We start from the raw sequence: 22,944 nt of genomic DNA, 5'->3' as shown, positions 1-22,944 counted from the left end.
TTTTCTTTGAATTTCTGTCCCTTAAGAGAACCCCCCCGTTCACTTATAGACTATATAAAGAAGCATTCCACAACCAAGTCCAAACATACTGTATGTGTGCAAAGCTTGACCACAAGGGAATCAAATATTAGCGATGGACAACAAAAATAAATGTATCTCTGTGAAGGTGCTGTTAGTGGTTGGTTTTCTATTTTAATCAGAGCTTTAATTATTCAACAGTAGTGTGAGCAGTGTCAAATTAACTAGTTTGCAGTGTCCTAGTTGCCATAATAAACCAAAGAGAGGTGGAAGACGGCCTGTTGGATGTGGCAGCTTCATATTTTTGCTGTTACTCTGGTAGATGTTAGCAAAACGAAATGAACTAAATAGACAGCCATTGTTCCCTTCCATCCTCTGCCCTGGTAAATGCCCTTTGTCACAGCTTGGCTTGTAAACACAGGTGTTAGTGATGACGGTAATTATGGTGCTGTTCCATTTAGTTTTCCCAAGAGCCCAACGTAGACACATCCAAGGAATGGAGGAGGCATCTTAATACCAGATGCACTTGTGTATTCTCAAAGTCCAACTGTAGCAGCTACATTTGTTCTTGATCCCAGTTTTGTTTCTGATGAGAACTGAAATAAGCATGTTGCATTGCACAAAACTTGGTTGGTGAATTTAGTCACTGTGACAGTGTATCAGGGAGATATTTTCACTATTGACTACACTTTGGTGTGTGCTACTTTAACTGCAATTGTACATGTTTTTATTGGTCATTAAAATTGTATCACTTATAACCTACATAAGAGGATACGAGCATGTCATCATTCACATTGAAAACGGTCATTCTTTGTACAAAAACTTTTGTAAACACATTTAACAGTAATAATAAATTCAGACACTAGAGAAAGTTATGAAATCATTTATTCCCAGCACATGTGGTTGTGTACATCTCCAGCATACGATACTGTGCACATGAGAAGCATCATTGACATTAGGCTGTACATGAACAGTGGTCAACTCTCCTGCTCATTCTCTCATACTCACAGACAGACATTTGATCAGGCCATCAGGGGACTAAAACTGCTCATCAGGGTTTGTGGGACTTGGCTTTATATCTGCTCTATATTCACTATTATTTGGAGTTGATGAACACACATAACTGTGCCATGGTTCTCATGACCTTGTAAACACCACAACAGCTACAGTCCTGGCTCTGGTGCGTGGTGAGGCAAATACACAGATGCTTTTCAGTCGCATAATTATTTTTTTTCTGTTTTTTTTTTTTTGGATAAGAGGGTGTGGCTGTAGGACTACTGACTACACATCAAGCTAGTTTTGTGTTTTCAGTGCAGGCTTGGTCTCTAATATCTGGAAAACCAGGAGGGGTTACACTTATCAAAAACCCAATTATCCCTCCCTCCCTCCCTTTCTTTCCCAGCTTCCACATGCTCTTTACTAAACAACAAGCTAAACACAGTTTCATCATACCAACAGGAAAAAGTTATGACAACTACTGACAAAATTAAGTCTTCTTTGCAAGAACAAAAAAAATGATACACATGCGAACACACACGTTCTGACACCTAGAGGCGTGCAATTCACACAAACACACACTGTGTGCAGTGCACCTCGACATTGCCAGACATTGTACCAAAAATTAACGGGTTGGGGAGGGGTCAACAAAACCAATGGAGACTCCCAGGACCTGTGTTTGTGAGGTATCCTGTCACTTTATCAAAGGTAAGGGCACTCAAACACACGCCCACACCCTGTACTTCCTGTGTTCAGCTACATAAAATACAAGATTTTGAAGATGGATGTGGAGCTGCCATGATTTATTCATCTACAGGAAAAGAATCTAAAATCAGGCTACTGCACCAATGCATTTCTACCAGAATGCTGCATAATGTGTTTTCCAAAGCAGATCCTGGAATGGAGAGTTCATGACATTAAACATGCAGTGCATAAGCAACTCCACTAGATGAGGGTTTAATCTGCCACCTGAACAATTCAATGAATTCCTCAAATGGCCTAAATTGTTCAGAGGTGATGAGGCTTTTCCACTGACAAACACGCCTATCTGTCTGCAACCCATTTGGTCCACATTAGAGTAGGTTTTTGGATAGATATTTAAGCTCTGCATGTCAGCTTCTACAGAGGTTTGCTCCTCTTTTTGTACATTTATGGCCAAAATCCCAGAAGGCATAAAACCACACACCTCTAAACCAGTGTTTCAAAATCCGCACAGAAAGCAGAGGAGTCCCAGATGAGGTGCAATGTGCTTTGTTTTTGATTGTGTGAATCTGAAAAAAAAAAAGACTCGACCGTCTTGAGCTAAAAAAGCCAATATGGCACCAGAAACAATGAGAGGAACAGCTCACCCATAAATAATCAACTAAAAACAGTAAAAACGCAAGCAGGACGTTACATTTTAAGAGAGTTGAGCCGAGTGTGACATCAACACAGCGTGAAGGCTGGGGGTCTGAAATCACATAGGATGACGGTGTGTGGCAACAGTAAATGAAATCAGTTCATCTGAGAAATACCAAGAAAGGAAAAACTGAACGTTGGTGAAAACATCCAAAAATGATGCCACTTCCACTTAGGGATTTAGTGGAGGCCCAAGTATTTCAGGGGTTACCAAACATTTTGATCCATAAATGGGTTTGGTTTACTAAGACAAACCCCTCAAGAATGTTAAACAAACAGAGTATGTTGTGATTCTCCTTTAAGTAAGTTAGTATGTTGAGATCGCATGCTGTTCAGCAGTACAGGTTATCAAATACTGGCCTAGTGCTGGTTGTGTGCATTGTGCAGGAAGGGCAACGAGCAATAAGGAAACTCTGCTTTCTTTCGTTCTCCTGTTGGCCACATCACTCCTCCCTCTCTCCTGGAGCCCCCCCTCCTTTCTTCTCCACACAGAACCATAGAAAAGACAAAAAATAAAATAAAATCAAAATACACTGAACGTCATTATCTTTGCCCTAACCTCATGCCCCCACCTCTCCTCTTTTTTTAAACTAATTTCCTCTGTTAATAGTGTTTTCAATATGAAACAATGGACACTCCCATGTCAGATTCTAACATTTACATGGCTTTAGCGCAGTCCCTGCTTTCCATCGAACAATCATTTAGAGAGAGGAGGAAGTAGAGGGGAAGAGTACAGGCAGGCAGAGAGGGACAGAGGGAGGCGTCTTCTCCAAAACAGAGGGTGGAGTATTAGTGATGCCATCTGTCCCTCCCTCGCTACTTCAGGATGAGATGGAGTCCTTCACCCAGTTCATCTGGAGGAGGAGAGGAAGGGGTTTAATAACAGGAACAGTCGATAAACACTATTCTATATCAAATTATGATCAAAGAACCAAATACTGAGGAAGACTGAGCTCACCTTCAACAGTGCTGATCAAAAAACAGCTCTCATCAGGCAGGTTGTAAACCATCTAGAAAAAGGAACAAACATTAAATGCTGCTGCTTCTTGGTGTTTTTCCTCAGAATTATTACCTCAAATTTGCAAAAAAAAAATTGGCCAAATGGTGAAAAGCAGTGATGAAAATACGACATGTCAGTTTCATCTTGCTATTATGACAAAATTTCCCTCAGTTTGACTTTTGATTATTGTTCTTTTCTCCTTTGTTCTGCAAGAGCCAAAGGACTGACCTGAATTAGATAAGGGGTTAATGAAACCAGGAAACAGTAGAGTGTCTGTGCTGGGAAACTGTAAATCACATGTACATAAATGACACTATGCAGTGTCTCTGGTTACATGACACAAATATACGACAGTGCTCAGAGCTCTCTGTCCCACACATTTATTCTACTTTCCAACCTAAACTGTTTTTTTTTTTTCCTGGAGCCTGGTCTGATAAAATGTGGTTCAGTCCGGATCAAACTGCTCCATATTTTTGTTTTAGATTAAAACCCTGGATGCATAGTTTGGAATTTAGAACCAATTAAAAGAAGTTACAGTAAACTAACATCAGCCATTACACAAAAAGGAAAAGAGCTGTTGCAGTACAAGGGGAGAGGAGGAGACAAAGTTTTAATATGAATATGGTCCATCAAAGAAATTAAAAGATCACTTTAACAAAAGGACTTTAAATTTAGAGAAACTGAACTAGTTTTAAATATGTAGCAGAAAGATGTTCAGCCTTTCAAGGGCCTGTATTGTGGGATTAAGGGATTAGTCAAGTAACATCTGGTTCAGCAGTAGGGTTTCAGTATCACCAGGGAATTACCAGGGAAAATCTTCAAATACAAACCTAATCTGCTCCAGGTTACACTTGAGGTGTAGGATCAAAACCTACCTATCACTATCTGACCAATTAAAGATCTAAAAAAGATCCCATGGTCTTGGAGTGTGATGAGAATGAGAGGTTCTCTGAAGAAGGAAATTACCCAGACCCTCGAACCCTTTTGGTTTCAGGACACTCTTGAAAAAGAGATTTTTAATTTCAATGAGCTTTTTTTCCTGGTTAAATAAAGGTTATAATAACAATAATATTTGTTCTTTACTGGCTCCAGTGCCAGGGCTACACCTGAAAGAATTAAGGGTCCAATTGTCTCACAGGCCAAAGAAATACATGAACTTAACAAAATTAACAAATGTCATCATAGTCAGAGGTACTCAAGCCTTAAGGATGCAACATTAATATTAACTTACACTCACTCAGTGGGCACTTTGCCGTTTAAAATTAGAGTTTGTTTTGTGAGAAATATGCACCTGTAGCTCTACATATTTGCATTTGATGTCAAAATTTTATGACAACTTTGACCAAAAGAATATTTTATTTTGTTGAACCAGGTAACAGAAATAGATGAAGAGAGCTTCATGATTTAAGCCCCAAATGTCCACTCTGTCGCTTTTACTGTGAATGTATTGCGACTTACGATGTGCTTTATACCAATGGCTTGTGAGGTGGCACAACACAAATCCTGAAACAAATTAACAAAAGACAACTCTTAACGGAAAGGGAATGTCCTAAACACTGGAAGTGAGGGCAGAAACTGTTGCAATTGGTCCAATCAAAGCAACCAATCAAAACAGAGGGGAGGCAGGAGAAGTAAGTGCTAAGCAGCTAACGGTTCTTGCTAGGATCCTCATCATTATAGATTGAAGGCCCTGTGTTCTTCATCGTGGGAAGGTAAGTTTATTTTCCAGTGAAATAATAGTGTGGAAGAAAATGGTGTGGAAGCACTCAGTTACAGGAAAAACTATAGTACATTTTTGTGTGTATCCATTTTCTTTACTCAGTAGCATGCCTACTAATGCTGATACAGTTAGCTTATGCACGGTTCTGTATGATCATTATGATTAGCTAGCTAGCACCAAGTAGCAGTGCTAGCTATCACTAGCTAGCTAGCACCAACTTGAGGTAGGTTCATCAATTCATAAGTTTGTAAATTTTTCTGAGGGCATTTGATAGTCAAATAAATTTGATAGCCCATGTTTACCCACAGAATCACTACATTTCTGTGTATTTGTTTAATGTAATTATAGTAGTATTAGTATATATAGTAGCCTTTTCAATAAAAAAATGTCATTGTGAAGGCTGAAAATTGAACGTTCTTGTCTGTATTTATACATATTGCTAATATGTTAATTTTTCATTGAACACCACAAAGGCTACAAAAGTTTAGATTTTACCCATGATGTATTTAATTGCACTCAGCATACTATTTTAATATATTCAGTGAATTTTAATATACATTTGCAGGGAGACCCTGGAACAACTCTTGGCCTGCTTAACCTGCAGATCTTGAAGGGCACCTTAGCCCTTATTGACACTTGCATTGCTAGGAAAACTGAACTGATCAAAGGCCAGAAATAGTTTTCTGAAAAATAAACACAATATCATTTTTATTTTGATTATTTTGTTTTCATGTTATAAGCAAATCATGTGATCTGGACTGGACACCTGACTCATTATTTGTAGATCTGTAAAAAAATAAATAAAAACTCAATTAAATGGCTTTGAATTTACTTTTTAATGATATTCACATTCTGCATCTCTGCAGATGTGTTCAACCATTGTTCTTAGTGTAATGAATAAATTAATTAATGGCTTAATAGCTGTTCAGGAAGTCCTTTTCCTCTCCTTTGACAATGACAATCTCTTGTTGAATCATGGCGTCATGTCTTAGCAACACCCTTCAACCAGTATTTCTCGATTCTACAAAATTAAGAGATTCTCAATAAAACTGTGAAGATTTTACATTAAAGTAAGCATGAAACTGACCTGTCACTTGACAAATTATAGGTCTGTCATGATTGTTTGTTATGACTAATTTCAAGAGGAAATTTCAGTCTACTTCAATTAATACCACTGCAATGGTGAGCTGATTCAGGAAATGCAGCGTTGCCAAACTATGCTCAACAGCATGATAGGCTATTTATGCATTTCTATAAAACAAACTAACATTTGTTCAACATAAGCAGCAGAGGACCTAGCAGTGAACTGTTAACTATGAACTTATGAATTGATGAAACTACCTCAGGTTGGTTCTAGCTAGCTAATGATAGCTAGCAACGCTACTTGGTGCTAGCTAGCTAATGATAATGATCATACAGAACTGTGCTTAAGACAATTCTATCAGCATTTCCTCCGTGTTTCCTGTCAACTGAGCACTTCCACACTATTACTTCACAGGAAAATAAACTTATCTTCCTACGACGAACACAGGGCCTTCAATCCACAATGATGACAATCCTAGCAAGATCCGTTAGACCCTTAGCGCTTACTTCTCCCACCTCTCCTCTATTTTGATTTGTTGCTTGATTGGACCAATCACAACAGTTTCTGCCCTCAGAAACTCTGTCACTTCTGGTGTTAGGACATTCCCTTTCCATTAAGAGCTGCATTTTGTTAATTTGTTTCGGGATTTGTATTTGTGTTTTGCCACTTGTAGATTTATCTCGGCACTTGTGCAAGTGTTTAATAGTTTGTAAATTTGTTTCCTAAAATTTTAATTTGTTTTCACATTTGCAAGTGTGTTTTATGACATGTAAATTTGTTTTACAAATTTAAATGTGTTTTCTAAATGCAGTTTTGTTTTCAAATTTGTCAATGTGTTTTTTGAAATGTAAATGTGTTTTGCACTTCTTGGCCACAGTAATATTCTGTGTGTGTTTTGTTTTTTGTTACCTGGTCGCTGAGCAGGATGTGTATGCCTGTAGGACCCTGTCGGTACACGTTGTTAATCTTTCCTAGTGGAAGGCTGCACACACACGCCATCTTGCGGATGAGTTCTGCTGCTGTCAGCTCCTCTAGATACAGAGCGTGGTACACTGTACAGAAACAGAGCACGGCGAGAGGTTGGAAATGAATGATTTAATATGAAAGACACACCACATCTGCTTATGTAACTGCTCAGATATCTATGAGCACACCACTGATTCTGCATCTGCCTTAGACAGAGTTTCTTTACCATGTAAACTAGAGGAGACGCTGTGTTCTCCATTTTCATTGGTGCTGTGTCTCTCCAGCAGGGGGCTCTCCCGAGGCGACTCCTGACAGACATACACTGTCAACCTGGGACGCACAGACCTACACACACAGACACACACACGGTTAGTTTGTGGAAAGCACTTGGAAATATAGAGTACATATAAAAAAAAAACGAAACAAAACAAACCAGACTTAACACACCTGGATTTGAGTGCATTAAATAGTCTGATCCCATCTGCTGGCCCACAAATCTGGACCAGGTCGTCACGGGTTAGCTTCAACAAATCAGAACCTGCACAAAAGGAGAACGACCAGTCACTTGCAGAGCAACCGTTATAACAGTTTCCACATTTAGGTTTGTGAATTACGACTGTACCTGAGAAGTGAGAGAAGAGCCGTGTGTAGGAGCTGAACCGGTTTTTCAGCAGCCACTTCTGGGCGTCCTGTATGGAGGCAGCGGGGCTCAACTGCTGCAGGGACACACACCAGGGCTTATCAACATCACTAATCAAAACACAGCCTTTAGAATGTGATCTATAGATGATTTATGACCACTCAGAATATCACACGTCAACAATAAAAATGCATTTGAAATGTCAATAGGTGAATACGTTTCTGTATGTTCAACTTAAGACTGAAGCTGGACCTTGGTGATGCTCCTAGTGTCAATGTAGAACAGTACTGGGTTTTTACTGCCAGCAGACTCCACATCATTAAAAGGTTTAATGGTTTCACGCTTGTTTCATTTTATAGTTTTATTTCAATGTGATTAATACAAATGTTTCCCAAAAGCAGTGAAAAGGGAAAGTAGTAGTTAGTAGTAGTTGTAGTTTGGTTTATCACACTATCACTAATAAAGGGAAAAAAACAGAGACATGGGTAACATGGTTGACATCGGGCAAAAGACCCGGGCCAGGACTCAAACTCACCGCCGTAAGGTCTCAACCTATGGAGGTATCAACCTTCAAACCTTCATCAGTTAGAACTTCACATATACACTATAATAATAATAATAATAATAATGATAATAATAATAATAATAATAATAATAACAAAAAAATGATATTTGTAGTTGGTTGTGTACTTTTGTTCTACTCTTATCATCCATTACCTGTTTATAGACTAAACTTTACATGAGGGGTATCCAAAGGGTGAACCGGGCCAATATTGTTACGTTTTTAACACATTTGACTGTAGACTTACCTCAGAGTTGCCATGGCTGCCAGGGTCTGCCTGGTGATTCGGAGATGACGAGTCACTACAAACACACAAAGAAAGAAATCACATGTTCAACAGACAACCTGTGTACCCATAAAAGTCAAGTATATGTGAAACAAGCTTCTACATGTACACAAGAGAAAAACAAAATGTGAATTGTGTGTGATCAATAATGTGGTGTGTGACAAATAAAATGGATTGTGTAATGTCAGAATGTGGCTACGTTACAAATAGTTCTAATCAACAGTAGAAGTATTATTACTATTACGATTTTCCAACGAAAATGGCTGTGATGTTATTTTATGGATGAGTCTGAATAATTATCCTCATTAGTTCACACTACCTATGCAAACACCAGACATGTTTTCACATATGTCAATATCCATGAAGACACTGGGAATCAGTCACAAGTTTAATGTTTAATAATTAAGCACATCAACTCTTTCTGTTTTTGAAAAAGTAGTGAAAAAGATCTCTAATATCTTGTCATTTCTATAAATATTTTCAAGTATAAATCTTCAAAGTATGTGTGGAAAAAAAAAGCACTATGACACACTGAACTGAATGTCCATCAGACTCACACTCCTACCTGTCTGGAACAGAGGAGGTTGTGTATGTGGACAGTGGGGTGGAGGCAAAGGAGGGAGTAGCTGCCTGGTTGGTGCTGACATAAGCGTTATCCGGCCATGGCGAGCACTGAGAAGAGACACGCAGAAGTATTCAATCATAAGTCCATTATTGTGTTAGAATAGAAAATCTTTCTTTGTCATTGTAACACGTATAACAAATTATAAGTGCCATCCAATCTGTACATCACATATAAAACTTACTATAAAAATACAAACAAAAGAAGCTAAATAAAAGGTTCAGGCAAAAATAGAAAAACACTACCAAAAACCCATCACCTTCACACAAGCAAGCCTTCTGTTATTGCACTGGTTCCTTAAAGAACATAGTGCACATCATATGTGTTTTTCTGTATTGAGTGTGATTATCGCTGTTGGGGAAAAAACTGCACCAACACTGCATCTGTAGACCAACTCCAGCTACTCCTAAAGTTAAAGCTGGACATGAATCTCCACTCCAACATCAAATACGTGGCAGTAAAACACCATGTCTGATATTGTCCTCTAGTATTTCTAGTATCTACAAGCTACACACCATCTCTTATGTATATATATAAAACACAGGGCAGGCAGTAGTGGAGTGTTGGTGCTTACACTGCCTCTCTTGGCCAAGGAGTCGCCACAGTCAGCGGGAAGTGTCCGCTTGCTGGACTTTTTCAGCTCGTGGTCACCTGCATCTTCTATGATGGGCTCAAGCCTCGTCTACACACAGACACAGCAGAGGTTGGACATTAGGCTGGTAATAAAAGTTAAACCAAACTGTTAGTCAAGTTTTTTTTTTATTTAATCCTTATCTACAGTGCATTAAACTGCCCAAATGAAAAATTAGGTCTTTCACTATAAATTTTGTGCTGTAACATAACAGACGACCATTTCTTAAGCTATTGCTTTTAAACTGCTAAAGCCTTGATTAAAAATTTTAGCAAATACTTTAAAATTACATGATTTTTACAATTTTAAGACTCTTTTCAGCTTTGACAGATTTTATAGCAGAGATGGAAAGAAAACTTACTATAAACAAACAGAAAATTCACCGGTGACAGTTCTGATCAGTCAGCTGTAAATCAAGTTTATTTCTGTTTTATGACTGTTTTATGATTAACTGATGTTAAGAGTTTTTAGACCCATAGATTGGTAAGACTTCAAAATAACTTTAAATTCTTCAGTTTCCACATTACATCCAAAATTCAGTGGATTGCTAATGGTAAAAATATTTGTCTGTTACAGCCCAAAAATAGCTGCCTGAACATTCACTGATTAAAGCATAACTTATGTTACTGAATTTATCATTTTTCATAAGATTATATTATAAAGTTGACAATTGTTTTTACAACATAGTCAATAGTAAAGCATCATAACACTAATACTCAATATGAGAAGCTTCAACAGCAGGTCGTTTCCACCCGCCCACTAACCTCTGAAAGGATAGTGGTATCGTAAGAAGGCTGGTACTTCTCCTTCTCTTGAGCGGTGCGTTTCTCCATTTTCTCTCTGTCTGTCTTTTGCTTACGGTCTGCCCCCTTTGGCTACACAGAGGAGGACAGAGTTGACATGAGGCATCAGAGAATGTCAACGCCATTTCAGATGGTGGGAAAACTACCGCCCCTCAGAGTAGGGAGTGTGTACCTTAAACACTTTGATTTGGCAGGAGGCTGAGTGGAGGTGCTCTGTGTACTCTCCACTGTCTCCCAGGGAGAATGTGTCGATCTGGATTCTGAAGGGGACGCCCTTCTCGCCCCCATGCTTCCTGGGAGTAAACTCTGTGCTGATGCAATGCACCTGCAGACAGTAAGGAGACAGGAGGACATACCATAATATGTGCTGATCAGGGACAGACTTGTCAAACACAATTACTATTTGGGCACCTGTGGCTACTCAGGTGCCTTGTGCAAGATACTTCACCCACGTTGCCGCCAGTGTCACTCACATTGATGTATGAGGGGCCGTTTGGCAGCTGTTGCTCAACATTCATATGCTTTGATTACTGTCATAATTGTGCCATTATCTCACAACAAAAAAATATCATGCATAACATGTTGAGACTTAATTCATCTGTATTAAAACACAAAGCACAAGGCTGACAGTGACTGGCTGTCTGCAGCCTGTGTGTATCCAGAGCAGCATCATCACCTGCTTTACATGAACTCTAATAGTGCTCTTTCTAATCTCCTTTTTCAGAGACTGGTGTGGCATTTTCCACTGTACTTCTAGGATCAAGGTGAAAAACTCTGGGTTGTTTGGCTATTTTGTAATTTTCAATGAATCACACTCCTCTTGGATGGTGCTTAGTGCATCAGTGACTGTATTTTTTTCATAAAATTGCAGTTGGTAGTTGGGGTAGGAGTTGTTTAGGGCAAATTTTGTATGTGGGGAAGGGAGTCGTGGAATTAAAAAAAATTAGTGTGTAGTTGCAGTTCAGAGGGTGTTGCTATTTTTTTCCATGCAACACTGAAAACAGTACCATGTAGATAGTGGACAAGATGAGAACTTGACAGAAAATGTCACCCCAAGGTGGGTTAATTCCAGTAGAGTACATCCTGTGGGCCAAACAACACTAACTCTGCACTAAAAACTCCAGTGTCTCAATAAAAATGTTCACAAGCCTTAATTAAATTTGTCAAAAAACTGACATAAAAGCAAGGGGATGTTTGTGTGTTACCTGTACGAAAACAGACGTTCTTTTGTTCAGGTCCCAGAGGAACTCAGCTGCATTGAGCTGGGAGGGGTGAGTCTTGGGCTCCACAATGCCAACTGACATGGGGATATCTGTCTCACACAAACACACACATATTTGAACCCCACTTAATCACAGGGGACACTAAGTCAGTGGTGTCCAATCCTGGTCCTTGAGGGCCGGTATCCTGCATGTTTTAGATATTTTTCTCTTCCAGCACACCTGACGATCATGATCAGGCTTCTGCAGAGCTTGATGATAGGCTGAGCATTTTAATCAGGTGTGTTGGAAGAGGGATACATCTAAAACATGTAGGATACTGGCCTTTGAGGACCAGGATTGGACACCCCTCCTCTAAGTAAACATATTCTTGCTAGGCGTCACTACCGATGTCAAGGAGACGGTCGCCAGGACGATTCCACTTCCAGCCCTCTAGTTGCTGGTGCTCTGTGTACTGCAGCCGACGGTCATGAAACACCACGCGCACAGTGCTCTGCACACACAAACACACACCAGCATAGGTATAAAGTCCTGAGGTTTGGACAAAAACAGTCAAATTGTCAGTAGAGTTTCTCACCTTCACCATCTTGTTGTTGAGCTCTGGTAACTCTCCAGGGTTCCTGTTGTCCAACATACGCACCTCATAAGACTGGCCTAAGAGACAAAGACAGAAAAAGGCCACATGTAAATGTGTGATTTTAAAAGATGTGTTAATCTGATAATTTGGACAATGAAGATTTCAAGACCTAACCTGTTCCTATTCAGTATGACCCTTAATCAGACACGGCCAACAATAACCTGATGTAAATTTATTCCACAACATGCAAACACACAACTACCTGCTTAATATTATGGATTGTGACCCAATGACATCAATGAACAAATCACCTTTTAACAGCCCACTCAGCAGTCTGATAAATAGTCTGCCTCAGCAAATAAAACCTTAGGGTCAAGACGTTATCTGAACCAGCAAGTCTGCATTATTCTGCACTAATCTACGGTGCCAGTACACATGTTTTCCTGTAGGAAAGAGTGTTACTTCATCTCCATGTGTGAATAATGATAATAATGATAATAATAATAATAACAATAATAATAATAATAATAATAATGGATTAGATTTCTATTGTGTTTTTCAAGGCACCCAAAGCACATTCCATTATTGATCAATTATTCATTCTCACATAATCATAACTAAGACACAATAACACTTTTTGTGCCTTAAAGCAGTTGAAAAGTTTATTTGTACAAACTGAAGTGCAAAATAAAACTGATTGAAGGCTGCCACCAAGGGTTTCACTTTACAATGATTATACTAATGCGCATTAAATTAATGTGGTTATTATTTATTGATGGAATGATTTTAGCATTTGCCAACATAGAACATGTGCTGTGGGCTCAAACTACAACAGGTAAGAACAGTTTAACAGTTTTCACTGAGTTTTGTCTTTTGGTCTGGGACTGGTCTTTCCATGCCTAATGTACAGAAGAACCACAGCTAATACATTCATGTGCATCTGAATTTATGAGCAGAAACATACAAAATGAGGTCAAGAACATTTGAGACTTTCTCTTTAACACAGTTGGGACAAAATATGGATACAGTAATACATGTCCTCTTGTGATATACTGGTGTCAAAATCAATATTTTTTTATTAAAACATGCAGGTGCTTTGACTTGCAGGCCACTACTTTGTGGATTATTTCACCACAGTTCTTAAATTCTGTGAAACTGACAATACATTGAACACATATTTCCACCTGTTTTATGGTGATATTTATTCTTCTTCATTTACACAGACATTATGACACATCACAGATGATGGTTTTGCAATATATCCAGCATCACAGAATTATTGTGTCATGATTAAGACTGGGTACTGTTGAAAAAGATATAGATACCTTGGGTTCAATATCACGCCTATACAGTATTTTTTGTACCAAACTTATATTAACCTATTAATTAATAATGTAACTTGTCAATGTAAATTGGTTGTAGGTATTAATGCGACAGTGAATGGTTGATGTGATGAACTGGTGACACATACCCCGTTGGTAGCAGGGATGGGCTTCAGCACCCCCAAGACCCCCACAAAGATTAAGCAGTTCAGAAAATGAATGAATGGACATTACATATTACAGGGCAGTAGGGCTGCTCGATTATATTAAAAAAAAAAAATCACGATTATTTTAGCAATAATTGAAATCACGATTATTAAAAACAATTATTTGTTACCCTTAAAGTTGTTTATTTTTTCTTGCAAAACAATGTAAAATATCCTCTTTAAACATAAATAAAGCTTTTAACCACTAAAACAAAGTATGTTCACTTTTGTACGAAACAAAAAAATCTTTGAATGCAAATAAGTGTACTGTAAATTCAAGTATGTTTCCTTTTGTAAATAAATAGTGCACTATAATTAAACTGCTATAGACTTGCCATAGAACTGTAGCAATAAAAAAAAAAAAAAAACTCATGTAAAGTGCAAATTGTAAATTCAAGTATGTTCAATGTCGTATGAAACATAGTAAATTCAGTGGCGTGCCGTGAAGTTTCAGTTAAGGCCTTCTGTATACATCAGCCATCTAGAATACGTACGTTAGGGTTATACGGGTTAGGTTAGGTTAATACGGGAGTTGCAGCGTAAAGAGATTCGGAGACTGAAGATTGCATTGCGGGCGAAGATGTTTTTATGCGTTTTAGTTTTTCATAAGATTACGATAAAGGTGGCGGTGGTTAAACTTTAGATGGCTAAAAAGGTTTGTTGTGTTACCGGTCGGTGTGGACACAACTACGAAACACTTTTTGCACGTGATGTGTTTTTGCTCTTCGTCTTCTTCATCAAACCCAAAGTGATTCCATACAATTGAATTGGACTTGCCTTTTTTGTTTACCAAGCACTTCTGCTGCGATTCTCCTGCCATTTTTCCAGACCGCTAGGTACAACTTTCCTCTTGGGGTGGACCTGCTGGCTAGCTGGCAGCTGTAGCTTAGAGGGGAGCGGGGCAGAGCAGCTCATGGTAGCTTGCGTGCGCGTGAATTAAAACAACTCAAAATTAATAATAGTTTTTTCTCGATTACATAATTTTTGTAGTCGTTGCGTGTAATAATCAAAATTGTAATTGAATTTCGATTAATTGCACAGCCCTACAGGGCAGTTTGACAAAATAATAATATAAAAAAAAATCTTATTTACCACAACCTGAAATTCTGTTTACATATTAGTCCGACATATCCTGTCCTCACCCTCTGTAAATTCTGTGCAACAATTGAAGATGTGTTTAGCAAAATCTACTAGCCTTCTGAAAAATGGGAAAAAACTAAATCTGTCTAGGTTGTTTGGGTTCTTTAAATGATCCACACCTGTTTTGGGGGCACCAAGTGCCGGATGCATTTGCATGATAGTGCTGAAGAAGAAGCCGTTTCAGTGGAACATTAGTATGTGGGGAAGAACTACATAAAGACACGTCTCAGCTGAAACTTCCCATTTTCAGCATGTTCTTGAAACTCAAACGTTGCTGGTTCTTTCAAAATGGTAACATGTAGATCTGGTGCTGCATGTGCCAACAGTTATGAGATGTATTCCTTAGATATTGAAATTTGGTTTTAAATGACACCAGGCATGAGACAGTACTTGATGGTGTTTAATGTAATGTGGTCAGTGTCATTAAAGCTGCGTATTACTTTCGTCACATCTGTAAAACCCAAGTCACAGCCTAAATATCACGAATCCCTAAGTCTTCCGTGATTACGCACCTGAATCACTTCCCTCATGGTGAACAACTTTAAGATGTACTCCATCACAAGCAGTCTGTTTGCTTACATACCAAACCAAAACCAAACCGTCACTCGGGCCTTTACGAAATTCCATGCAGCCGCAGCAGTAGGAAGCAATAAAGCCGTTTCCGTGCTTGTTGCTGCTGTGGCCATACTGCGGCTGCGTGGAATTCCCATTCCCACAATGCACCTTGCGACAAATTTCCGAAAACGCCCGAGTGACCCACCAGTTTGGTATGTAAACAAATGGACTGCTTGTGATGGAGTACACTTCAAAGTTGTCCACCATGAGGGAAGTGATTCAGGTGTGTAATCAGGGACAGACTAACAGATTTGTGATACTTAGGCTATGACTTAGGTTTTATAGATTTGATGAAAAATTGGTGACAAAAGTCATACACAGCTTTAAAGAACAAGTTCAATAGCCAGTCCTAATCATGATACCACAATTGAGAGTTAATTTGTGAGTCCCTTGTATACACTTTAATAGAGTCTGCACCCAGTGTGTCTCTCACCTTGGTTTAGGTATGTGAGTGTCTCATCATGCAGCTTGACAGCTGGAGAGGTGGCGGCGCACAGCACATACTGGAATGGGGGATTTTTGGTCTCGCTTTCAGGAGGAAGGCTGGAGTCCTCCTGCTTGAAGATTGGCAGAGCCAGCACATCGCTGAGGAGAAGCGGGGGAGAAGGAGAGAGGAGACAAACACAAACAGAAAGTGAGCAAAAATATGCAGAAGCTCCATAAGACAGGAGACATTTTCCACATCAAGTTTTAATTGGAGCATTTTCCTTGCCTTAAGCTACAACAGTTTTCAGCTGGTTTCCCCTAGGGTGTATCAAATCTTGTAAGCTTTTCTTGAGTCCCCAACACCATGAGGCACCCATCCTGATTCCAGTGTAACCACTGTGACAAGGATAATAGCAAAGAGACAACCAGCCTTTCTTCTTCAGAACTGGATGTTCTTGTTTCCCCAGTTGCCATTATCTCTTAAAAAAAATACACATCAAATGGGTTTGTGCTGTTCAGATAACTGTTGCATGTATGACTCTAAGGCATGCATTTCTTCTTCACAGCACGACATTATTACATGGGTTGGCTTAATTTAGAATAAGTGACGAAGGCTCCACATTGATCAAATGGATCTGGTATTATGTATGCATGAAGCTGCTGCAGGATAAATGAACAAAAACAGCCAGAGATAGCCTGAGCTGCTGACACACACTATCTCTCACACTTGGCAGCCACTCTAGACAACCAGACCGTCCTCGGCTCACCCTGACAAATGCTGCAGGAGTGTCAACCAGTGCACAGTCAAAGAGTGTGTAAGTGAGTGTGTGTAGAAAAGGCACTCCTACCCATGCAAAGAAATGTAGATCATGTAGCTTCTCATTACCTGGACAACTTCTTGGCAGGTCATGATGCTACTTAACACTGCACCCTAACTTCAATAATAACTTGACAATTTCATGAAATTTCCTCCAACTCTACAAAAAAAGCACTATGCAAGGTTTATTTAGCTTCAAATAGGGCTGGACACTGTATTTTACAAAATATTTTTATAACACAAATCAAATTGCTTACACATAACCAATATTGAACATTAACTTCTACACCAAATTTTAAGACTTGTGTAAATTTCATCTTTGTCAATACATCTTGCACTGAAACTACTTTTATACATTTTTTGTAACCAATGGTGTGTTACTAACCTGCTTTACCTGAAAAAAAAAAAAAAAAAAAAATCAAATGGAAAATGTACACCTTAAATGAAACCACATCAAAGTAACTTGGATTGTGTTCTTATTTAACAAAAAGGCAACATTAATTAAGATTAGTTCATGTGTTAATAAGCTTTACTAACAGTGAATGTGTCCAGAGTAAAATAAAATGCAGGATTTTCAAACAAATATTGTATAAATAAAACCTTGGTTAACATTAACTCCTTTAGCAAATAATTACTAGATATAGTTGATGCCTACTAATGCCTTCAATACTGCAAATGTAAAAGTATAAATATTTAAGCTGACAGAAGTACAATAAGTATGTGATTTATGGACATTAGACAACTATTCATACACTTACTGCTGCATTATGAAAGTGCTTTGAATAATGGAAAAATACAACTCAGAGGCACTGTATAAAGTTGAAGCTTAAGAGTTGAACAGTAATGTCTACTGTAATTTCCTTCATTGTTAAAATGGAAAATTGTTTGAGGAAAGTATTGTTTAGGAACTGGCATTTGAAGCCAAAGGATCTGCATTTGTGCTGATATTGAACAGTACCCAGCCTTAGCTTCAAATCCCTTTTTCACGATCAGCTGGTGGTGAGGGTGTCCCACACCGTGCCAGTCTGGGTGCTGTGTTTAGCCCCCTCTGCCCAGGAAAACTACATCTGCTTCCTGAAATCTGAGGAGCTGTTGCAGAGAGACGCAGTGAGACATTCTGTTCCTACCAGCTGCTGACTCCAAACATGTACCACAGCCCAACCCTGCAGACACTGTAGCACTAACCCCCGAAGACACTGACACCACACGCCCCATCCTCACTAATTCACAAACATCGCACACCACTCGAGTATTAGTACACTCGACTACTTCAGTTAGAGTCATATGTGTGTATGTCACACTCAAGATAAAGGCACACTAAAAGCAGGTGGTAGAGGAGAGAGTTGATAAGGCACACGGATGTACTGGGAGCTTCTCACCTTCGTCACACAAATATCATGACCCCCCATGACCTTTGGATGTAATGCAGACACTGGGTTACTAATTGAACAGGTGGTTTACAACAGTAAAAGTGCCATGGCAACAGAGTCACCACTAAATCATTTGAGAAAAACAGACAAGAGGAAACATCCTCCACAGAGGGGATTATCAACATGTACTGAATAAGCAGTGTTTCCGTGATGGAACAACCACAACAACAACCAGGAACTGGTGCAATGGTAATATGTATAATACCAGTAAAAGTTCAATAAATGCAAGTAGAGTAGCACAATTAAACAACCGGCAATATCAGTCTCTGTTTTATATAATGAAAAAAGCCAGAAATTTAAAGTCTAGTGTGTGTATGATGAAATTTTGGAATTGGAGAAAAGCAAAAAGACAATGTGTAAAAGGATATTAAATGAAAGACAGCACTTAAAAAAAAAAAAAAAAAAAGTTTTTTTTACAGTTTCAAATATTAGCACTGAGAAGGAAACAACTGCCTATTTTCCTTGAAAAATCAAGCTAAAACTTAAATAACTATCACAACATTGTTCACAATAACTGCAATATGACCTTCGTAGTGATGAATATAACAATCTAAAGGTAGATGCTGCATTGGCTGATGGAAGTGATGTCAGGATTGTTACTGTATTGGACCATTCAGAACTGGCCGGTAAACCTACGTGTAAAGGAGCTGCATTTTGTCTGAATTAACACCACTATGGCATTTACATTTCTCAACCAACATACATTTCGTTTCTTTCATATTTAACGGTTTATGATCTATGTGGCGTAAAGGTTTTGTCCAAGGAACTTTAACACCACATACACCATAAATATAAAAATTATTCATAACAACTGGCTGAGAATTTGAGTGTTGTGATGCTGTAAATCTATTGATCCATTTGACTGATCCAAAATGGTGGACACAGTGAACAGCAACTAAATAAAAAAATTAAAAAACCACCAAGGTGGCACTTGTGTATATATGCCTGTGGTTATGAGACAAGAGTGTGGAGGACAAGTACTTATTTAAGAGCTGAAAAAGGCTCCTACAACTTGGGGACTAGAATGAAAAGTGTGTCTGCATTGACAACTACTGGAGAACCTCAAAACTGCTAAAATCATACCAAACTTTTGATACAACAATCTCTTCTTCTAGATCTAAGTTGTCAAAACTTAATATACCTTTGCACCTCTGCACTCAAGTATGTTTGTTTGGGGCACTGAATAAAAAGTACACCCACAAGAAATGCGAAAAAGAAATGCAATAACAATGTTCAATACTGCAATGACTTGATGTATATAAACAGCTTTCATCCAAATCAGCACTAACTAATGAGTAGTTTGGCTTCATGTGAAGATCCAAATGATGTAAATATACACAGCTGGTGTATCCATCTAAAAGGTCAAATGTTGCACATGCTAAAAATGAATCCATGGCACATGTAAATAAAACAAGTCTTCCTATTCACTGTAACTCAATCTTATGTAATGGGTTCATCGGGCATGCTAATATAGCACAGATGATAAAAATGCAATTTATCTGTCAACACTTGCACTAAACAAGGAATTCAGTCTGAAAATACTACATCAAGTTCTCAAAATTTGCCAATTTATCTTTGACTTTAGAACATGCTAAAGAAACTTAATAAAAAACAGGTATTTTATAGCACAACATCAATTTAACTGTTACACTTTCCTTAATAGAAATCATCATTGCGTAATGGAAAACTAATTATTGAAAAAGTAGGAAAGGGCAAATGGTGCTACAAATGACTGAAACAATGCAGTCATGGACCATTAGTCGGAAACCATGATTACTTTTGCATTATGGCTTCAGCTGAAGATCCACTGTGTGGCACTCATTCCTCAAAGTCAACTGACTCAAATTATACACGTCCTAGTCAGAAAGAGTTTAACCAGGCCAATCACACACGCACACACACACTCACAGGTACTACAGTCTTTTGTCTCCACTAACTACTAGTCTGAGGGGCCACAAGGGGCCTTCCTGTAGACTTCCTCACCTTTTTATCTTGGAATGCACGAGTCTCAAGCATTTTTCAACACATTTAATCTTTAAGCCATCAGCTAACTGCACCTCATTTTAGACATGTCCTCTTTCTGCTATTTTGTGTGAGTGTAAGAGAAATTAATCTTTATCCCTGACCAAGGCACCCTGCAGTGACAAATCCCAAAACAAAGGGAGACCGTCTCGCCCAGGCAAAGGAAATACAAACACACAGCCTGGGGGGTTGGGGGCTGTAATATTCACACTTCCAGACATGTGTTGTTCTCTCTATGGACCCACTACTGTGCAAGAAAGCTGGAAGTTGGCTCCATCGCTAACCTCATGCTGTATGCTCCAGCCCCCAGCTCCTGCCCGATGCCGGACAGGCTGGCATCGAAGTCGTGCACCAGCCCCGACTCGATGGTGGCGTCGTCCATCTTCAGCACCCAGGCCATCGGCCCCAGCTCCTTGTCCTCGGCTTCTACTCGGAGGGCCGCCAGCTTGCTTCAGGTAAGAGATGTCTGCTAGCGAGGAAGTGGGCTCTGCAGCTTGTGAGTGACACTGTGGGAGGAAAGTTACGCTGCTAGCCCGTTAGCTGCTCCTTTGCAGACTGGGCAGGCGAATCGATAGCTTTCCACAGACACGGGATGTATCGCCATATCTCCGTTGGGGATAACTTTGGGGCTCTTGTCACACAAGACGGTTGTCCTCAACTGGTAGACTGTCTGAAAGTGACGATAAGTTAAAATTCACTCAGCTAACAAATGTTAGTCGTGACTGAAGATGCGAGCTGAGTGTCAGCATGCTAACGTTATCTAATGGCTAGCTAGCTCTACAAAGGCAACTCAAGCAAGCTAGCATGAATTCAGCAGCCCCGTTGATACCACAGGCACATACTCTCCGAGCACTCTGGCTAACGTTAGGTCAACAAAATGCAACAAGCAGAGACGGTGGTTATAGGTTTTAGGCGGCGAGTCCACACGCCGCATCCCACGCAGCGTCCGCACAGCTGTTGCTACCTAGCTACCAGGCTAACTAGCATCAACTTCACTTGCTTTGAATCAACTGTGTGATGTCCGGCGACCTAAGAGCAGCTTCCCTCTGGCGCTCCCTGTACCATCCCACACTGCTCCCCTCTTCTCATCGCGACGCTGGGATGACCGCTAAGCCTCTAAACCGCGGAGACGCAGTCCTTTAACCATCCAGAGTGCAGCGGTTGACACAAAACCAGGCATCAACATGGCTCCCTCCGAATACAGACTGTCGGTGTGTGAAGCCTGCAGGGCTGCCACCGCCAGGCGCAGGAAGGATGCCAGGACGGAGCTCCGCCAATCACAGACCGTCTCTTGTGCCCAGCGCAGGCTGAACAGCCAATCAGCGGCCTCCGAGCTTCCGTCATTGTGTCCAAGTGTAGTTACCTCCCAGAAAATATAAGATACCTACAAACTCAACAAAGATGAACACTTAGCCAAAACTGTCCATCTGCGATACGACCCCTCTACGTCACACTGTTATACACGCACACAAAGCAAAAAACATGACAAAGTAGTTCTTCATTAACCCGACTTTTAAAGGAATAATAACCAGTGCGGTGCAGACTAGAACCCAAACAGATGTTTGTGTGTACCTGCTGTAAGTGCTGCCGCCGTGTCTGTGCACCGGGGAACGGAAGTTTTCAGTGTACGGTTGCCAGAATAACATGGTGTCTGTCCCACAACAGCTGTTGCCTTCCAGTATCCGCTCACTCCCGCTGCAAATAAACACAAGTCGACCCGGTACCGACGAGGTCCAAACGGGGGCTCATGTTTGTTTAAGACGCTGTTAAATTGCAGAAGTGACGAGATCCAGTCCAGTAGGAGGTCTGGGTGCAGTTTGTGAGTGAGCTCTGGTCAATAATTATCCACCAGTCGGACCCTGAACACGCACACAGTTGCAGTCACTGCACAGTCTGCGTGCTAAACTTTTTCCTAGGAGGGTGCATACGCTATTTTGGCCCAAGGGGAGAAGACCCGCCTTTAGACCTGATTCCTGTGCCTCTGTTTGTCTCAGACTCCCCTCTGCAGACTCCCCTCTGCAGACTCCCCTGTGCAGACTCCCCTGCAGATTGGCCAACATTATCTCTGAATGCTTACAATCAAATATGTAAACAGATCTTGTGCCTGGTTTGGAAAATACATTGGAAAAACGTATCCGTAAATAATGAGTTATGTCTATACTTGTCCTTGTTGTGTTAGTGTTTTGAGGACAGACCTGACAGTGAGTCCAGTCTCATGAATACTGGACTCACAGGTCAGACTGGACTGGATCTGGGACTCTCTGGAAGCTGCATCTATATTTAAAGCCCACAGAGAATAGATGCATACATGAAATTCTGCACCTATGTTGCGTAAGGTGTAAATGTTATCTTTTGCACCAGACGCTAGGATTGAACTTTATCAACGAGTACATGTTGTGCACATTTTACTGCGCATTTTCCTGCCACGGCTCCCTGCAACTTC

General features: G+C 39.9%; 1 protein-coding gene across 2 annotated transcripts; it reads right to left on the bottom strand.

The window, feature by feature from the left end:
- Positions 1 to 885: 885 nt before the first annotated feature.
- Positions 886 to 22,260, bottom strand: ubp1 (upstream binding protein 1). Of its 2 annotated transcripts, none has more exons than XM_030147296.1 (16): positions 22,074 to 22,260; positions 16,240 to 16,391; positions 12,524 to 12,600; positions 12,334 to 12,439; positions 11,932 to 12,038; positions 10,899 to 11,051; positions 10,688 to 10,798; positions 9,867 to 9,974; positions 9,236 to 9,342; positions 8,632 to 8,686; positions 7,805 to 7,898; positions 7,630 to 7,720; positions 7,409 to 7,527; positions 7,126 to 7,268; positions 3,371 to 3,422; positions 886 to 3,266 (listed from the first exon to the last, which is right to left on the bottom strand). In XM_030147296.1, exons 1-16 carry the CDS (start codon positions 22,145 to 22,147, stop codon positions 3,229 to 3,231), a joined length of 1,587 nt encoding a protein of 528 aa, XP_030003156.1. In that variant the 5' UTR covers positions 22,148 to 22,260; the 3' UTR covers positions 886 to 3,228. The 2 variants fall into 2 exon arrangements, with proteins under 2 accessions (XP_030003156.1, XP_030003155.1); XM_030147295.1 differs by lacking the exon at positions 22,074 to 22,260 and adding an exon at positions 20,786 to 21,729.
- Between the last annotated feature and the right edge of the window lie 684 nt (positions 22,261 to 22,944).

The sequence above is a fragment of the Sphaeramia orbicularis genome, chromosome 11 (assembly GCF_902148855.1).
Source record: "Sphaeramia orbicularis chromosome 11, fSphaOr1.1, whole genome shotgun sequence".
Lineage (NCBI taxonomy): Eukaryota > Metazoa > Chordata > Actinopteri > Kurtiformes > Apogonidae > Sphaeramia > Sphaeramia orbicularis.
This window is presented reverse-complemented; position numbering and strand designations above follow the sequence as displayed.

Coding starts and splice junctions, on each gene's coding strand:
- ubp1 (XM_030147295.1), bottom strand. CDS start 20,901: ATGGCCTGGGTGCTGAAGATGGACGACGCCACCATCGAGTCGGGGCTG. Junction 16,392..20,785: donor GCTGGAGCATACAGCATGAG/GTTAGCGATGGA, acceptor GCTTCTCCTCAG/CGATGTGCTGGCTCTGCCAA. Junction 7,528..7,629: donor TTTAATGCACTCAAATCCAG/GTGTGTTAAGTC, acceptor CTGTGTGTGTAG/GTCTGTGCGTCCCAGGTTGA.